The 19,253-nt window shown below is 45.3% G+C and overlaps 1 protein-coding gene across 2 annotated transcripts in view; it reads left to right on the forward strand.

Moving 5' to 3' along the window:
- SCD (stearoyl-CoA desaturase) overlaps positions 1-18,090 on the forward strand; it is a 28,778-nt gene extending 10,688 nt beyond the window's left edge. Inside the window, exons 3-7 of one of the 2 annotated variants that reach the window (XR_014564043.1) lie at positions 3,555-3,685; positions 7,083-7,288; positions 8,442-8,674; positions 12,310-14,877; positions 14,914-18,090. Coding sequence is in view for 1 of the 2 variants with exons in the window: in XM_083738503.1 (XP_083594629.1) it covers positions 3,555-3,685; positions 7,083-7,288; positions 8,442-8,674; positions 12,310-12,509 (770 nt within the window). In the remaining variant the exon portion in view is untranslated. Of the gene's footprint in view, positions 1-3,554; positions 3,686-7,082; positions 7,289-8,441; positions 8,675-12,309 lie in introns of both variants that reach the window. The other variant, XM_083738503.1, reaches the window with a different exon arrangement.
- The last annotated feature ends 1,163 nt before the right edge of the window (positions 18,091-19,253 follow it).

The following is a 19,253-nucleotide window of genomic DNA, read 5'->3' on the forward strand; positions in this document are numbered from 1 at the left end:
AGGTTGACTGTGTTAACAATCCTTCAGCATCATTTCAAGGCCATCGTTTCAAGCATCCAATTTAGGAGACTAGCAGCGATATCATTGCTACAAACAGTGGGAGGTGACTTTCCCTCTCACATACCCTCCAACATTTCTCTGATGAAAATAGGGACGTCCTATTCCATAATAAGGGATGCGGGTGGCGCTGTGGTCTAAACCATTGAGCCTCTTGGGCTTGCCGATCGGAAGGTCGGCGGTTCGAATCCCCGCAATGGAGTGAGCTCCCTTTGCTCTGTCCCAGCTCCTGCCAACCTAGCAGTGCGAAAGCACACCAGTGCAAGTAGATAAATAGGTACCGCTCCGGTGGGAAGGTAAACGGCGTTTCCGTGCACTGTTCTGGTGAACCAGAAGCAGCTTAGTCATGCTGGCCACATGACCTGGAAGCTGTCTGCGGACAAACGCCAGCTTCCTCGCAACCCCAGAGTCGTCCGTTACCCGACTTAACAGTCAGGGGTCCCTTTACCGTTACTAATCCATAATAATACTACTACTATACCACGCCCATGTGACTGGGTTGTCCCAGTCATTCTGGGCACCTTCCAACACATATAAAAACATAAAACATTGAACATTAAACAACTTCCCTATATGGGGCTGCCTTCAGAGGTCTTCTAAAGGTTGTATAGTTACTTATCTCCTTGGCTCAGGGGCACATAACTCTATACCCTCCAACATTTCTCCAGTGAAAATAGGGAAATCGTACCATACCCTCCCAACAATTCTCCAACGAAAATAGGGGTGTCCTAAGGAAAAGCAGGACATTCCAGTCCCAGGAACAGGGACTGAAAATCCGGGACTGTCCCTGGAGAATAGGGACACTTGGAGGGTCTGCAATTAGTGATTCGATTCAAAGCAGAGTTAACACCTGGGGTTCTAGGAAGCAGGGGGATTTTCAGCACTAGCTGCAGCAAGGCTGTTTCTGCCCAAGTGACTTGAGCACAATAACAGTCCCTTGCGACAGCTATGCATGCTGTCTATTCCTATACGCAGCAGAGGATCAGGTTTTGCAAGCAGAGCGATCAGGTTTCGGAGCATCCCCTGCTTCTAGAAGCTGAAATGCAGTCTTCTATTGATTCCCATATCAGGATTGGCACTGCCAGCCAAATTATGGTTTCTCTCCCCAGCCCCAACCACTAGTTGCCAGCTTTTAAGGAAGCATCAAAAGCTGTATTATTTCAGTAGGTGTTTTAAAGGGTCTTTTTTTCTCAGTTTGGCTTTTTGCTCTTCTGTTTCTGCCTCTTCTGACTGTTTGGTTGTCCCTTTACATTTCCCATTTATGTTGTTTTAAGAAGTTGTTCAGTTTAAAGATGTCCAGTGTGCCTTTTTCCTAGAAAGGTGGGCTATACATTTCAATTTACATTAAAAAATAGGTACCGTATTTTTTGCTCTATAAGACGCACCAGATCACAAGACGCACCTAGTTTTTAGAGGAGGCAGTGGCGTAGCGTGGGTTGTCAGCACCCGGGGCAAGGCAAGTAATTTGCACCCCCTAACCCGTGGATTTGCGCCCCCTAACCCCCAGATGTTGCGCCTGGTGCGGCCGGGCCCCCCTGCACCCCCCACGCTACGCCACTGAGAGGAGGAAAACAAGAAATAAAATATTCTGAATCTCAGAAGCCAGAAAAACAAGAGGGATCCCTGCGCAGTGAAAGCAGCAATCCCTCTTGCTGTTCTGGCTTCTGGGATAGCTGCGCAGCCTGCATTCGCTCCATAAGACGCACACACATTTCCCCTTACTTTTTAGGAGGGAAAAGTGAGTCTTATAGAGCAAAAAATACGGTAATTTTCTTTTCCACACGAGCAGCTAAAGAAGCAGGAGAGCTGATCTAGTAACAGAGGAAGTCTCCGCTGTCTCAGCAGAGCTTACAATCTGTTGTTCTTGACTTATCTATCCATAGCGCACTTGCTTTGTGGTTAATCTGTGGCTTGGTTGCTCCTTCCACAAGACTTGCAGCACTAGACCTGCCCATAAACATTTAATGACTCTCCTTATCTTTTTAGAACTTCTGCTATTGCCTCCTTTTAATAAACTCTGCACTTGCGATGCATGCAAGAGTTGTGCAATTAACCCACCGTGATATTGTTGAGGAGGGGTCCATGACTCACACGCCAGATGCAAAGCCTTGCTAGCTGGGAAATAATTGCATTTGCCCCATCAATAAGATATAATTTAGTTCTGGAAATATGCGATGTCTCCGGCCCAAAGCTGCCTGGATCTCATGCAACAAATACTGTATGCCAAAAAAAATAACAACAATTAAGAAATCAGATGTTTGTGAAGTGGATCTCTTGATATGCCCTAAAAGATCAGACGCAGATTTGCAGTGTTGGGTGAAACCTGTCTGAATGGCAATTCTTTGCCTTCTGTTTCTCTAACAAATCGAACTCCAGGTTCTTCCTTCAAATATTATTATTGTTTTGTTTTGTTTTTAAATAAAAAATTTATTAGATTTTCCACAGTGATAACACAAACCACAAAGCAAAATGATACACACAAACAGAAAAAGAAAAAGAAAAAAAGAAGGAGGGGGGAAGGGGGAACAATAAACAGATAAACAATAACAACAAACTTAATTCTTCACAAATCCAACCTTTTAAACATCTTGGTTGACTTCCTCAAATCCCTCCCTTCTGAGTTTCCTTGTAATTAAAAGTAACAGCTTTCCAATATCATTATTAAACTAAAACAATTTCCAATTATAGTCCATCTTATTCACTTTTCTTAACATTCTAAATCCCATTTCTTTAATTATAACTTAATTTAATCCTAGGCCTCTTTGTTTCTTTCAAGTAATTTCTAATTTTTTTATATTACAATCTTTATTCAAATAGTCCTTGAATTTCCTCCAGGCCTTATTATTGGTTTGTTTTTTTTAGCAATGCTTACGTTTGTGAGTTGCAGTGGGATAACGCTGAAGTAAGCTTCTTCCAATTCACTCTCTCAAGTCAAGTCAAGTAACCTTTATTGGCATCACATAAGAACATTCAGAATACATTCAGAATAGATAGGCCAGTGGAATCTCGTCGCCACCCCAGCGGCACAGTCACCCACCAAAGGGCAGAAAAGGCGAGTGATCCGCCTCATCTCTGTGGGTTTCCAGCAAGGGCAGGATCCTGTAGCATACGCCGGGGACAAAAAAAATCAAATAGAGGAACTTAGCTACTGTCTTGGTGAGCTCCTGGTCACCTGCGCATAACCTCTGTCTCTAGTTTCCATGTTGGAATACATAGATGGTCTAGAAATTGTTGGCGGAGATCATCATACATTTTACATTTAAGGGCCATGTGAGCTAGAGTTTCCACCAGGTGGGCATCGCATGGGCAGATCCTATCTCCTTCTGCCAAACCCGCAAGCCTACCCCAAGGGAGGTTAGAAGGATTAGAATTGAACCTAGCCAACAGAAAGGCCCTTCTTTCTTGCAGATTAAACAAAAATTGTGAGTACTTAGGATTAAATTCCTGCGCCCAAGAGAGTCGAAATTCACTCTCTCCCTCGCTTTTCTTGTTCGCAGTATTTGTTCTCTTCGTCTTGAGTGGGCTGGGAATCACAGCCGGAGCACATCGCCTTTGGAGCCACCGTTCCTACAAAGCCAGCCTGCCTCTCCGAATATTCTTGGCGATCATCAACTCCATGGCTTTCCAGGTAAGAATTTTGAGATGATTAACATGGCCAGATTCCAGGGTCATGGATACATGAGGGGAGGAAAGACAAGGCTACATGCCTTCTGCAGTTTGGCTAACTTGGAATTTCGTACAAAAAAATTGGTATCTCATCCCCCTCCCTTTCCCCCAGTAACTTTTATTTCCCTTTTTCTGTACAGCGGTACTTTGGTTCTCAAACTTAATCTGTTTTGGAAGTCTGTTCCAAAACCAAAGTGTTCTAAAACCAAGGCAAGCTTTCCCATAGAAAGTAATGCAAAACGGATTAATCCGTTCCAGACTTTTAAAAACAACCCCTAAAACAGCAATTTAACAAGAATTTTACTATCTAATGAGACTATTGACCCATAAAATGAAAACAATCATCAACGTACCGTACTTTTAAATAAGACAGTATTGTAGATGATAATTTTTTTAAAAAAAAAATAATTCTTACCTGCACTGATGATGGTCGTTGATTGGATGGGGGGCTTTTATCCATTTCCGCAGTCACACAATCAATCAATCAGTAGCTGAACTGGCTTCCACACAGTCACAAAAACAAATTAACCGAAAAAGCCTCAAAAAGAGGAATGCAAAATAAGGGGCAAAAACAAAAGCGCCAAACTTAATCTGTTTCGGAAGTCCGTTTGACTTCCGAAATGTTCAAAAACCAAGGCGCAGCTTCTGATTGGTGCAGGCGCCCCGGAAACAAGAGCCGACAACTGCATCAGTTTGGCTTCCAAAAAATGTTCGAAAACTGGAACACTTCCTTTCGGGTTTTCGGTGTTTGGGAACCAAGGCGTTTGAGAACCAAGGTACCACTGCATTTGAAATTTTTAAGTCAAAGGGTAAAAGCCACCCCCAATGACAAAAAGATCAGATGAGAGCTCAATAATCTGTCAAAACAAAGGGTTTAGGTTAAAACAAATAACTAGGATTGCATGGACTAACTAGGATTAACCAGCGAGGTTAATCCGATCTTCCTGCTGGTGCTTTTGCACAGCGCTGGTGTCGATTCCGCCTGTCTCTTCCCTGTCTCAGTAAGCAGCAGCAGCTGACCTGCCAGGAGATCACGGAACGATCTCCACCCTGCCATGGAATCTGCTCCCATTTACTACTCTAATTGGGCACTCCCATCTAGATTTTAACACACTGCCTTAATCCAGCAAAGCACGGAGCGCTAGACTGAGAAATTCATTTCAGGGCTAATCCTTCTTCACTTCTAACTGGGTACATTTGCCTGATGAAGCTTCAAAAAGTCACTTGGCGCAGGTTTGCACACGACAGAGTGCAACTAGAGAGTTGTGTATGTCTGTTGTTGTTTGGTACAGTTTAAAACATTTAGGCAGGATCTTCAAAGGTTCCCATTTAAAGGCGGCAAACTTCTGGGTCCTATATATATCCTTGCATTCCTTCGTGCTCTCTGCTACAGGATTCATTTAGCTCACTGGTCTTCAACTGGTTAGCTGGGGATCCATTAGGGAGTCGTGGCCTGATCCAGGTTGGGTTGCAACAGGAACACTACCACCATGCAAATAGATGGTAAAAGAATAAGATATAGATCCCCAGTGGGTCCTGGATCTGAAAAAGTTGAAGATAGCTCATTTAGCCAATTTGTTCCCCACCCCCAATTTTAAAACCATAACATCATAAAAATTCATTGGCGGGTATTGCCATCTCTTAACAAAAGAACTGTATTTCTCCGTGTATAAGTTTATATTGCATAGGGGGGGTTGGTGCTTGGTTCATGTCATGAGTGGCAGATTGTCTGTGGCGATTGGGTGGGTGATTTCCGGCAACCCCCCCTAAAAAAAGCTCAACAACTGTGGGAAATCCTCCCCCAAAAAAGCTTAACAACTCTTCTTAATTTGAAATCCCCCAAAATAGGGGTTGTCTTATACATGGAGGCGTGTTATACATGGAAAAATACGGTAATGCATAGTTTTATTGAAACATCTAAAAGAATTCCCCCTCTCCTTTAAAAAACAATTGAACTTGTCCTTGAGGGCAAGTGTGACATCATCATCATCATCATCATTATTATTATTATTATTATTATTATTAAAGTAAGGGTAAAAGGTAAAGGACCCCTAGATGGTTAAGTCCAGTCGAATTAGACTATTGGGTACTGTGCTTATCTTCGCTTTCAGGCCAAAGGAGCCGACGTTTGTCCACAGACAGATTTCTGGGTCATGTGGCCAGCATGACTAAACCGCTTCTGGCACAACGGGACACTGTGACAAGTGCCAGAGGGCATGGAAATGCTGTTTACTTCCTGCCACAGTGGTACATATTTCTCTACTTGCGCTAGAAGGCTTTTGAACTGCTAGAGTTGGCAGGAGTTGGGACAGAGCAACGGGAGCTGACCTCATTGTGCGGATTCAAACTGCCGGCCTTACGATCAGCAAGCCCAAGAAGCTCGATGGTTTAGACCACAGCGCCACCCGCATCCTATATATTTTAATATTATTATTAACATGTCGCCCATCTGGCTGGGTTTCCCCAGCCACTCTGGGCAGCTCCCAACAAAATATGGAAAACACAATAAAACATCAAACATTAAGATCTTCCCTATACAGGGCTGTCTTCAGATGTCTTATAAAAGTGTTGGACATGTACGGAAAGGATTCAGGTCCGAAACTTGGTTAATCTAGGCCACATCTAGATCCATGCCAGCCTCAATGTCACCTGCTGTAAAATGGGAATAATAGTTGCTTGTCTTAGAGCATCGGTCAGTAACCTAAGGCCCATGGGCCACAAGCGGCCCATGGGGGTCGTTTTACTGACCCACAAGCTGCAACCGAGCTGCCTGCTTGGCGAGTCACCGCACGCTGTGCTAAACCGGTGCAGTGCGGCGCGGGAACTCACTTTTGCATGGCCGAAAATCGCGTCTGCGCAGACAAAAAAAATCACGGGTGCATGCACACACCTGCACCTGTGATCCGGCCCACAGAGGGGGCTCCGCGGCAGTGAACCGGCCCAGGCAAGGTAAGCCTTGCCGACCCCAGTCTTAGGAGGAGGAGTTTGGATTTGATATCCCGCTTTATCACTACCCGAAGGAGTCTCAAAGCGGATAACATTCTCCTTTCCCTTCCTCCCCCACAACAAACACTCTGTGAGGTGAGTGGGGCTGAGAGACTTCAAAGAAGTGTGAGTAGCTCAAGGTCACCCAGCAGCTGCATGTGGAGGAGCGGGGAAGCGAACCCAGTTCACCAGATTACGAGTCTATCGCTCTTAACCATTACACCACACTGGCTTCTCAGAGCATTGCGTTCAGGGTGAATGAGTCAAGGAAGTATTTTTTATCTTCCATGTTCCTGAAAGGATTGCTGTGGAAGCGGAGGACTGTTGTCCAGCTCAAAACATGACTAATGTGTTTGCCTTTGTGTTTCAACCAGAACGACATTTATGAGTGGGCCAGAGATCACCGTGTCCACCACAAATACTCTGAAACGGATGCTGATCCCCACAACGCAAAGCGAGGCTTTTTCTTTTCTCATATCGGCTGGCTGCTGGTACGCAAACACCCTGATGTCAAAGAGAAGGGACAGAAGCTGGATCTCTCTGACCTGAAGGCTGACAAAGTTGTGATGTTCCAAAGGAGGTGAACAAAGGGCTCCCATTGAGGTTGCTTTCTTTTTCCAGAAGATAGAAAATGGATTTGTTTGTTTGTTTGTTTGTTTGTTTACTTCTTCTACTACTACTACTAATTTATTATTTATACCCCACCCATCTGGCTGAGTTTCCCCAGCCACTCTGGGCGGCTCCCAATCAAGTGTTAAAAACAGTACAGCGTTAAATATTAAAAACTTCCCTGAACAGGGCTGCCTTCAGATGTCTTTTAAAGCTAGGATAGCTCCTTATTTCCTTCACATCTGAAGGGAAGGTGTTCCACAGGGAGGGCGCCACTACCGAGAAGGCCCTCTGTCTGGTTCCCTGTAACCTCACTTCTCGCAATGAGGGAACCGCCAGAAGGCCCTCGGCGCTGGATCTGAGTGTCTGGGCAGAACGATGGGGGTGGAGACGCTCCTTCAGGTATACAGGACCGAGGCCGTTTAGGGCTTTAAAGGTCAGCACCAACACTTTGAATTGTGCTCGAAAACGTACTGAGAGCCAATGCAGATCTCTCAGAACTGGTGTTATGTGGTCCCGGCGGCCACTCCCAGTCACCAGTCTAGCTGCCGCATTCTGGATTAATTGCAGTTTCCGGGTCACCTTCAAAGGTAGCCCCACGTAGAGCCCAACGTAGATACACTGAAAATCAGATAAGCATTCATAGTGGAAAAACTGCAGATTCCAAATTTCCAACCTTTACAGTACAGTGGTACCTTGGTACTTGGAACGGCTTGGCTCCCGAACCAATCAGCTCCTGAATGCCGCAAACCCGGAAGTGAGTGGTTTGCGAACGTTTTTCGGAAGCTGAATGTCTGATGCGACTTATGATTGAGTGCAGGAAGCTTCTGCAGCCCATCGGAAGCCGTGCCTTGGTTTCTGAACCGTTTCGCGAGTCGAATGGACTCCCGGAACGGATTAAGTTTGAGAACCAAAGTACCACTGTAGTTTGAACCACTGACACCTTGGGGGTTTGAGCTAAAAATCTGATCGTGAATTGGAAATATTTAGTGCAGAGTGAAATCTTGCAGGAAAATGCGAGGGCCTACTCGAAATGGAGCTTTTTCAAACATTGGAATTTTAATGTGATCCCCTACAAAGAGCTCAAAATCTGTTGACTGCAATGCACGTATCTTTCTTCCCAGGCATTATAAAACCTCCGTGGTGATCATGTGCTTCATTTTCCCTGCTGCTGTGCCTTGGTACTTCTGGGGGGAGACGTATCACACTAGCTTCTTCATGGCTGCCATCCTCCGCTATGCCTTAATCCTCAACGCCACTTGGCTGGTGAACAGTGCGGCGCACATGTATGGCAACCGGCCGTATGATAAGACTATCAACCCCAGAGAGAACCACTTTGTCGTACTTGGAGCCCTAGGTATGTAAAGGGGAAGATGTTGGGGTTTGGGGGAGGGGAAGGTCTGCTGTCGTCTTGCTCCCACCACAGTTCCCGGTGCCCTCAGTTGGTGTGTATTTTGGTTAAGGTAAAGGGACCCCTGACCATTAGGTCCAGTCATGACCGACTCTGGGGTTGCGGCGCTCATCTTGTTTTACTGGCCGAGGGAGCCGGCGTACAGCTTCCGGGTCATGTGGCCAGCATGATTAAGCTGCTTCTGTCGAACCAGAGCAACGCTATTTACCTTCCCGCCAGAGCGGTACCTATTGATCTACTTGCACTTTGACATGCTTTCGAACTGCTAGGTTGGCAGGAGCAGGGACCGAGCAACGGGAGCTCACCCCGTCACGGGGATTCGAACCGCCGACCTTCTGATCAGCAAGTCCTAGGCTCTGTGGTTTAACCCACAGCGCCACCCGCCTTCTTTCTGACCCGTGTTCGGATCTGCAGGGAGTTTTGCCTGCTTTCCATCCCTGGTTTTCCAGCTGTGCCCACATCCTGTTTCACTCTCCTCGTTCATGAGATTTCATCCTGTTGCCATTTACTTTCACACAGGTAGGCATAGCTTCTGGGGAGAGCACCCAGGCTTCTCTACCACCTTTTCAAAGAGGACATCTCTAGAGAGGTTCCCATGGGGAAATTATATTTCTCAAGGGCTGCATAAGACCTTCTGCCCAGCATGCTACCAGGATATCAAACAATGGAGAGGGGAGGGAGGAAAATATCTCCCTCCTTGCCTTTGCCAGTGGATGGACTGGAGCACTGCTTCTAACTTCAGAAAGTTGATGGTGAAATGAAATCTGGCAGGCTTGAAAATAAGCAGAGTTACCGTAATTTTTGCTCTATAAGACTCACTTTTTCCCTCCTAAAATGTAAGGGGAAATGTGTGTGCGTCTTATAGAGCGAATGCAGGCTGCGCAGCTATCCCAGAAGCCAGAACAGCAAGAGGGATTGCTGCTTTCACTGCGCAACGATCCCTCTTTCTGTTCTGGCTTCTGAGATTCAGAATATTTTTTTTCTTGTTTTCCTCCTCCAAAAACTAGGTGCGTCTTGTGGTCTGGTGTGTCTTATAGAGCGAAAAATACGGTATTTGCTCTGTGTGTGTAGATTTAATTTTCTGAGCCTTCTGAGCCACTTTGATACAAGCCCAGGAAAAGCTGTCTATCTTCAGCCATCTTCTAAGATTTTTTGCTGAATGTGTATGCCCATATCACAAATACCGTCTCCTTGCCCATTTGTCAGTTTCAATCTAGGAGAGAGTTTTTTCTCTCCCCACTCCACCATCCTGGGTGTCCTGTTGCAGCCATCTTCTCCCCTGAACATCCTTCTTCCCTTTATCTGAACACCTTCGTTATCCTGAGAGTGGTGAGAGGGCATGTTGGAAGTCTGGCACAGAATCAAAGAATTCTTCCTGGCTCAGATTTTAATCCCAAGATGGAGAGGAATTTCAGCGCCCCTAAAACTCACTTCTCCTTTGAGATGGGATTCTGTGAACCTCAGTTTAATTTCTGATCCCAGCCTCTCCTCTACCTTTTTACTGAGGCGAGGCCTGTTTCATATTGACTTTGAAGCCTAAGTGAAAAGCAGTGCATCCAGATTCAGCTTTTGTTACAGACCATAATAGATACTATTATTAGTATTTAAGCATGGCAGAACACCATTTTAATAATACAGTGCCAACAAGAACTTTATAGAGGTAGGCTAGAGGAAAACGCTTTCCTACTCTGTGTAGGTGGCATACACACACACACACACACACACACACACACACACACACCCAAATTGTGAAAAGGGAACAAAATGTATATATAAAATTGTACTGACCATTTTTATCTGCCACAAAAAAATGTTTGTTTGTCATCCTGTTTTGCATGCTGCTTTATTTAGCTGGGAGGCATTGTTCTGAAAGCAAATATTGCAGTTTTGGGTAAGTGTTGTGGAGAAAGGGTAACGGTTCTTGAGGCCACAGAGTTGGAATGTATTTCTGCTCCTGCACACTGGATTATTTTGTTAGTACAGGAGCAGAAAAGCGATTTTAGGAATCTGAAACGTGGATCAGACAGTAGATCCACAGTAGATTTCTGTGGATTTAGACATCATGAACAGGAATTCTGCCTTATGCCAGAATTTGATCTGAACATCCAATTCTTGCAAGTTTAGAAGGCCCCTGAAATAAATTGATATCGCTTAGGGCAAGTTCCTAGACTTGGAATGGCATTATTCCTATCTGGTGTGAGGGTCACGAAAAGGGTTTGAATTAGCGCTCCAGTATTATGCACTGATCCAATATTTTGTGCTGTAGAAGTTTCGTAGGAGGTGTTAATCCCTGAACATTCAGGAGCTCAATGGTCAATTGTTCCCAGTGGGACAGCATACTGTAGGTAGATCACCCTATACAGTACTTATCTGCTTGTTCACTCCTTGGAAATAGCCTTAACACATCACCACAGTGAGATGGGCCAAACAACCTGTCATTTCTCTGCCTTACATTTCTAAGGAAGGAAACTGCAGAACACTTTGCTTCAGTTTGGTGGGTTGATTTGGGGCCATTGCATACCTTCCAACATTTCTCTGGTGAAAATAGGGATGTCCTAAGGAAAAGCGGGACATTGCAGGATCAACTCAGAAACCAGGATGGCTCCTGTAAATCTGGGACTATCCCTGGAAAATAGGCACACTTGGAGGGTCTGCCATTGGTGTGGTACACTGGGGACCAGTTACTCTGAAGAGGACATTCTCCTTCATTCAGTCTCCATCAGCATCTGTAGAGAGTTTTATCGTTGCCATTTCCTACTTGACATAGTTTGATCTCTCTGAAGATGTCTGTGGTAATTATCTCCTTGCCACATATGAATTGTACCTTTGCACATTCAATGGCAGCTTATTATTGCAGTTCCAGTGATTATGCAACAAGCCCCACAGATTATTATCCTTAATCCCTTTGCCTCCCCTGTGTTGCTTTTAAGTTGCAATTATTCTCAGGCCACCTAGCCTACCTTTGTCGTTTGCTGCCCAACGTACACTGACGACATTCTCCTCCCACTGGTTTCTCCCTTCTTGTGTGCGATGGCTATCCCATAATTCCTCATAAGGGTGACGTGACCCAACCTTTCCTTTTGATCCTTTCGGTGCCAGAGAGCAGAAGTTACTTCATTAGTTGCTTATAATGCGGCCTCTGGGGATTTTTTTCCCACCGGAACTCTCCGGAACTCTCAGGTGGGCGCCGTTGGCCATTATAAAAGAACAAAGGAGCTCTGGCACCTCTTTTTTTTCTTGAAAAAAATTGCATGGGGTGCCTCCAATTCTGGGTCCTTTTTGAGGATCATTCACCAAGAAGCTAATCTAGGCTTAGTATCAAAATAGTGTGGCAGTGGCAGTGGAAATGGTAGTTCAAATGGTAGCTCCAGCAGTAAGTTAGCAGTTATAGGCTTCCTGCAGCAAACGTTTATTGAATACATACTCACACTCAGTCATAAAGGACATTGTTTTTACTCATCAAGCAAACTAAAGAAACTTAAAATTTACTCACTAGAGTCGACTGCTTTCCAGAACCTAGTTCCCAAATAAATACACTACTTGGGCGCTTATGATTTCTCCTCTTCTCTCTCTCTCCCCAGGCGAAGGTTTCCACAACTACCACCATACTTTTCCCTATGATTACTCAACCAGTGAATTTGGCTTGAACTGGAACGTCACAACAGCTTTCATTGATCTTATGTGTTACCTGGGCTTGGCCACGGACTGCAAGCGAGTGTCAAAGGAGACCATCATGGCCCGGAAAATTCGGACTGGTGATGGTAGCCACAAGACTGGCTGAAGGTGTGCTCTCCTCCGTCTCCTTTCCTCCCTTCCTTCTCTTTCAAATAACCTGGGCATATGTTTAATGTTCTGCTTACTAATTACAAAGCAATGCTTTCAGGATTCTCAAGGTGATGACTCTAACCCATTCCAGTACTATGTTTTGAAATGATGTATTCAAGACCTGTAACTTTTACAGGGGACACCTCTCTCTCTCTCTCTCTCTCTCTCTCTCTCTCTCTCTCTCGCTCTCTCCTTTTGTTTTTCCTGTGTTCTCTCGCTTGCTTTCATTAGAAGCTGGTAGAACACCCAACAAACTTCCCTGCAACTTATTGGAGGGATTGAGCCAACGGAGTTTCACCAATGTAGGGACTCTGTTTGCAATTATGTGTGTTTGGGTCAACTCTCCCTCTCCCTGGTTCTTGAGGCTGGTTCTTTGATGAGTGGAGGGAAATTTGTCCTATCTCTTGTTCTTGTAGAGAAACTTGAGTCTAACCCCTTGGGCCAGGGGTTCTGAAATCTGGAGAAAGCAGAAGGAGTGGGTTTGCTATTGCAGAGGTTAGAGGGCAGGGATGGAAAGTGAAAGGAGAATGTGTTTTGTAAGGGTTGCAAAGAAGCCTGCTGGTTAGTCCCAGAATTAGGGTTTGGTTTTCTTAACTGGAGCCGAGTGTTTCTTCTACCTCTGCCCATGTTCTAGTGTCATGAAACTGCTCTTTTCCTGCACCTGGGTGCTACTTTAGAAACCAAGCGGCCTGTGCAGGATTATGAGATGCTTTTGTAGGAAAACTACACAAAGGAGCTGGTTGCTGGATGGCTCTGGAACAGATTTGGCTGTGAACGGGTTCCGAGTGGGGAAATGGGCATGTTTTGAGGGTGGAAACGAGTGCACCAAAGCAACACTTCCCGACAGGAAAGATGAAATCGGAGGTACTGGAGGGGTTTGAACCAAAGGTGTCTCACAGACCCAAGCTGTTTTGTTGTTGTTTTTTTGTGCTGGAAGAGTATATTTCAATTTGGACGCAGGACGGTGTGTTTGTTGGTGTAGGTAAAAACAGATCGTTTTCATTCTGCAAAATATGGCAGCTAATGTCCACACACTGATCCCTAGAAGGATCAACTAAGGGCTGAAATCAAAGGGCCAAGAAAGAAGTATATTCCCTGTTCAGAGAGCTTTATACTGTTCTTGAAACACCAGGGCTGCAATAGGTGTCAAAATTTTGCACGCCCTAACAATTTTGCACCCGCCCTGTGGCCCCCACCCCCCTGCTATGCCACTGCTTTCTACACAGGTTCTTTGCAGGAGAGCTTGTGAAAGGAGAGAGAGAGAGAGGCCACTTTTGTAATCCATAGGAAAGCTGCTTTCAAACGAGGGAGGTGTTTGCACATCCATTATACACAGATTTCTAACAGGGTGACAAAGACTACAGCATTCACACACTTGATTTGATTATCTGCTACTGGTGAGAGGAGGGGGCATTTGCAGTGATGAGTGTCACATGGCCAAGAAGAACACATCTTCTGTAACCGTTCTGCACTAAGGAGAGGATATTTTGGCAGACGCTGTTGGTTTAATTTTTGAATTTATGTAGGGTTGGCATATGTCTGGAATTCCAATGACAGAATTAGTGTTTGGGGGGAATTTTGTGAAAATGGCAAAATGTCCAGGTTTTGGAAACTTGCCCCCCAGCAGCTCAACGACTTTCCCCCAAAAGCAACCCTAATTTATGTGTAGCAGTAGTTTCCCTCTTTAGTGCACCTATTTCTGCCATGCCAAGAAGTTTCACTGCAGTGAAATTTCCCTTCCTATCATCTAGCCACCTTAATGGGGATGTATTATGTTTCGAGTAACGTGAAACATTAGATCAGATGCAACCTATTGATAATTCATATAAAATATCAGCAGAAAGGGTAAGAGAGAAGCTGGTTCTGACTCCACGGAGAGTTGTAGTGCAAGTTGTTTCCAATCCTCCACTCCAGGAAGGGAACAACGACCCACTGCCAGCTAGCTAGCTAGCTCTGCTTACTCAGATTGGATGTGTATAGGATCTTGACTAATCCCCTGCCATGCCAGAGTTTGCAGCAGCTGTCCTCTGAATTGTTCTGCACTGCCCAGCTGTCAGCTGATTTACATTTGAATTACTCATCAGTTAGCACCGAGGCTCAGCAAAAAGATAAATCCAGCTCAACAGAAAAACACATTGCAAACAGAACAGCTAAAGCAAGCTCTGATCTAGGGGGAGGACGTTCTTTTCTCTGCTGTATTGCAAAATCCGGTTCCTGAGATTAAAGGCTGCAATCGTACACCTGCTGACTTGGGTGTAAGCATGGCTGGACTCTGTGGGACTTGTTTAGAATCATAGCATCATAGAGTTTGAAGGGATCATTTAGTCTGACTGCCTTCAATGCAGGAATCTCAGCTAAAGCATCCCTGTTCCAGTTAGGATTTCACAGTGAAGGCCCCCAAACCAACCCCTTTCTGTTCCACCGTAGCACCAGGGCACATGCCTGTCTCCTTCCCCATCACCCAAATGTTCAAACTCCCATCAATATGACGGCTTCTTGGCCACCCTGCTCCTTGTCGTTCACCAGGAAACGCTTCCGGTTTCTGAGCTTTCCAGGAACATCTGGCTGACCTCTGTTGTCTGTCTGATTCATCAGTCCTCTTCTTATGAATAACCTTTTATTAGGAAGTGGTAGTTCCTGCCAAAGCAGCTTGACACCAGGGGTGATTTCTTATTTTTTATATTTTTGGCCTCAAGAGAAATTATGAGCGTAGCAACCCGTAGTTATCTAAAGACCAGTTTTGCCACCTGGGGCACTTCATCATTTTTTAAGGAGAGCAATACAAGGAAGTGTTGAAAAGTGTTGACTTTTCCTGCCTTCACTTCACCAGTTTGGTATGTGGAGAGGCTATGACTTCAAGCAGGTTTTACTTCAATTCCTCCCCTGCCTCCCTTGGCTTAAAGAGTGTCTTTGGGGAAGTCGAATGAGATGCAAAGGGAGCAGAGGGAAACAGTTTTGTAGAGGACCGCCTATGGTCTGTCTTTTCACACGTGGAATTTTTGGTGTGTTCCTGACATTAAGTCCACACCAGTGTTCAAAATTAGCCAGGCGCATTTTGCACCAGACTATCGACCACTTGAGACCAAGCGAAGATGCCTGGATGTCAGGAGGGTGTCTGACATCTCCACCATCTGGAGGTGTGTGCCTGGGGATCATTGGATCTAGACCAGTGGCTCTCAACCTGTGGGTCCCCAGATGTTGTTGGACTACATCTCCCATCATCCCTGAGCTCTGGCCTTGCTAGCTAGGGGTGATGGGAGTTGTAGTTCAACAACATCTGGGGACCCACAGGTTGAGAAAAGCTGATCTAGACTGTTTTCACACACTAATACCCCACCCTGTAGAATTCTGTCACTTACATTTTACTGGCACAATTGGAATTAATTTCAGGAACCAAAATGCTTTCTCTGTGTGGCCTGAGCAGGAGCAGTGAACAATGTTATAGTTAATTGTTGTCACTTGTCTTCCCACTGCCCTGCTCAAAAGTTGTGAAGAATATTCTTACGTTATGAATGGTCCATGTCACCACTGAGAAAGAGAGGTAGGAACAGGCCAATAGATTTGTGGAAGAACCCTCGATCAAGTGACTTTTCTTCCTTAAGTTCTCAAAGTTCTTAACCTTGCTCAAGGTTGTCATCTAAACTAGCCAGATGTTTAACTAAGGATCAATCACAGTCCTTATTTGAAAAATAAGACTTTAGAGCAGTCTTGCCCCCAAATGGCAACTAGACACTCCGTTTTACCAACCTTGGTTTAAGGGGAGCCATTTGGCCCTAGCTTATATATCTGAGTTTCTAATGCTGGTAGACACCTAAAACTGCAGAACCTGATTCTTTGTACAGGTACACTTGCCAGGTGACTAGAAATACACTTAGTGGCAACTTGAGGTTCCTGTTGAGTGCTGGGCTAAGCAGCCATCACTCTCATGAGAATAGTTCAGGAGAAGTTCACAGACTGAGGTTTCCCCTTTCATTGCCACTAATTTTCACTGAATCTGACATAGGATGTTTGGAATATAGCAGTATTGGTTCGGACGCCGTTTCACATTCCTGAATGCATTTGTTCGGCCATCGCAACGAGCTTGGCTATGACCAACAGCAGCCATCCCAAGTCGTTGGGTGGCCTCAGTCATAGTGCTAGGTCAGTGCGATTTCTGAAGGCTTATCCTTGCTCCAACTTGTACCTGGAAGACACTGGGGCCAGTAATAAATAAAGAACTAAATTATCCTCTTAGCAGGGTCACCTGCACAGCACAGCCTCCCTAAGTGATGCTCCCCTTGTGGCCATCAGAACTGTGTGCTCACAAAAGGAAACAAGCGCTATCGACTCAGGTGTTGAGATTGCAAACTTGATACGGGCCTAGCGAATCCAAAACGTTTGGATGTGGGATGAAAACGTAAGCAACCAAACAGTTCCCATTTGGGTCCAGACACTTTGCGGGGGCGGGGGGTAAACGGACAAGTATTTTGATGTGCCTTAAGCTTTTCTTGAACATGCATAGGAAGTATCAAGAGCTCTTCGCAGTATTTTAATTTTCACCTGTGCTAAATTATTTTTATGTTAATTATTCATCTGCGCTGAATTGTGGGTACAGATGCGTTTTTGTTTTTTAATGTACTTGGTTAATCTTCTGTTAAGTTAAGGAATAGTTAGATCACTTAAAAATAAAGCCTTTTTTTTTTTGCTTCTCCTTTTTTTTGTGTGGTGCACATTTTATTAGGATGCATTCTCTAGAAGGTGACCTCTCTGGTTAGCTTCTCTCTCTCTCTCTCTCTCTCTCTCTCTCTCTCTCTCTCTCTCTCTCCCTCCTTTGTGATATGGGCTGGAATTATGTGGGTGTTGATTGGAGTACGCAATCTAGCAGTCAGAGCAGCAGCCTAGTCATTGGGAAACCTGGGCTCTGTTCTTAACTGCAACTTAAACTACAATCCTATACTTAGGTCCTTGGAGGCGGCCCTATTGAATTCAGTGGGATTTTGTATAGGATTTTGTATAGGATTGTACTGTTAGATTCTTTGTGAGTGCAATGGGCAAGTTTTTCCTCTTCTCTTCTGCCTGCATTTGCTGGTGTGCAAAAGGGCAAAAGCCCCCGTTTTAAAAGGGGAGTACTAATGTGGTTTAACTCAATGTTCTGAGGTATAAGTCACTATTGACTATTTGGGACTAAACTGGCTTTCATCTCAGTGCTTCAGCTTAACTGGCTCGAGGTCAAACGGACCTCAGTATCCAAGTAGCAGTTACACAAGCAAACCTTCGGATTGCAGCGAGCGAAAGAGTTTGAAACTGGAAAACCAAATGCCGGAACAGTGGAGACTGTGAAGGTTAATGTGAATTGTCGACGCTCCTATGCTCCTGATGTGTGTATGCATAGGACCTTTGTTTGCTTTTCCATTTACTATTTCCATATTTTATGTACTGAAAAATAATAATAATAATTTTCTTCTAATATGAAATTGAATGTCTGATTTATGCTGATCTGAAGGTGTGTTTTTGTTTGTTTGTTTGTTTATAATAAAATGGTTGGTTTTTGAATTTGACTTTCTGTTGCAATCTCTTGGTGACATTGCTAGACATAGAGCTGTCCTGAACATGCGTCCAGACAGAGGAAGCGATGAATTCCCATCTTGCTGGTGTGGCTTCCTCTTTCAAACTTCATGGCACCATTTCCTTTGAAACAGAGAACCCTGGAGTGTTACAGGGTCTTTGTTCTTGAGATGCTTCCTCCCTTTATTCCTTTTAATATAGTTGCAGGCTGAGAAGGGCTGCAAAAGCAGTCAAGGCGGCCTCTAAATCCCATACTCTCAGATCTCCCAGGTTCATAGTTGTCAACTTACAGATTCGAAAATAAGGGACCAGCAGCCTCGAAAATCAGCAGCCAAAATAAGGGATTTTAGTCAACCAGCTGAAATACAAAGTTAAAAGGGACCAGATAATTTGAGAGAGCAGCGCCCAAAGGGTTTTTAGCCCTTCGTTTCCAGAGGTTGCTGCTCAAGACACCAGCTGATGAAACACTGCAATTAAATAACTACAAGCAGCAACCACTTTTCGCGCAAAACGAAGTCCAAGCTACGAAGATGCTGCCACAGTTCTGTATCTTTTCTCTTGTGCTCCATCTGCGGCTCTCAGTTCCATCAGGCGGGGCGGGAGGAGGGGGGGGGAGAAATAGCGCCCAAAGTAAACCCTATGCTAGTCTACCACTACAAATCTATGGTAGAAGCGCTTGCGGTCCTTCCTCCGCTTTCGCCCTCTATGGTTAGCCCTTGGAACACCTGCCCGTGCCTCCGCATCCGCCTCCTCTCTCTGAACTGCTTCCTCTATGGTTGCCCTCGCTCTCCTCTCAAGGCTCCTCAGCAATTCATAGGCCGCGCCAGGCTGCCCATCTCATCCAGGTCCTTCGGTGGCGCAGCTGCAGTACAGCCTAGCGGGGGCAGCAGCAGCGGGCAGAGGGGAGGCCCCAGGCAGAGACACTCAATTCGGCGGCCGCAAGGAGGATGGCGGCGGAAGGGCCCGAGGCTCCTGCCAGTCCCAGTGGGAAGGGGTTCCTGGGGGCCGAGGCTGGTGAGAGGAGGCCAGAGGGGGGCGGGCCGGGCAGCCAAGCAACACAGTTGGAGCCTCCCTCCTCCCTGGCTAGCAGAGAGAGGAGCTGCTTCCTTTGAAACCTGGGAAATTTAAGGGACATCATCAATAAGGAACAGCAGTG

The sequence above is a fragment of the Podarcis gaigeae genome (genome assembly GCF_964106915.1).
Source record: "Podarcis gaigeae genome assembly, chromosome: 5".
Lineage (NCBI taxonomy): Eukaryota > Metazoa > Chordata > Lepidosauria > Squamata > Lacertidae > Podarcis > Podarcis gaigeae.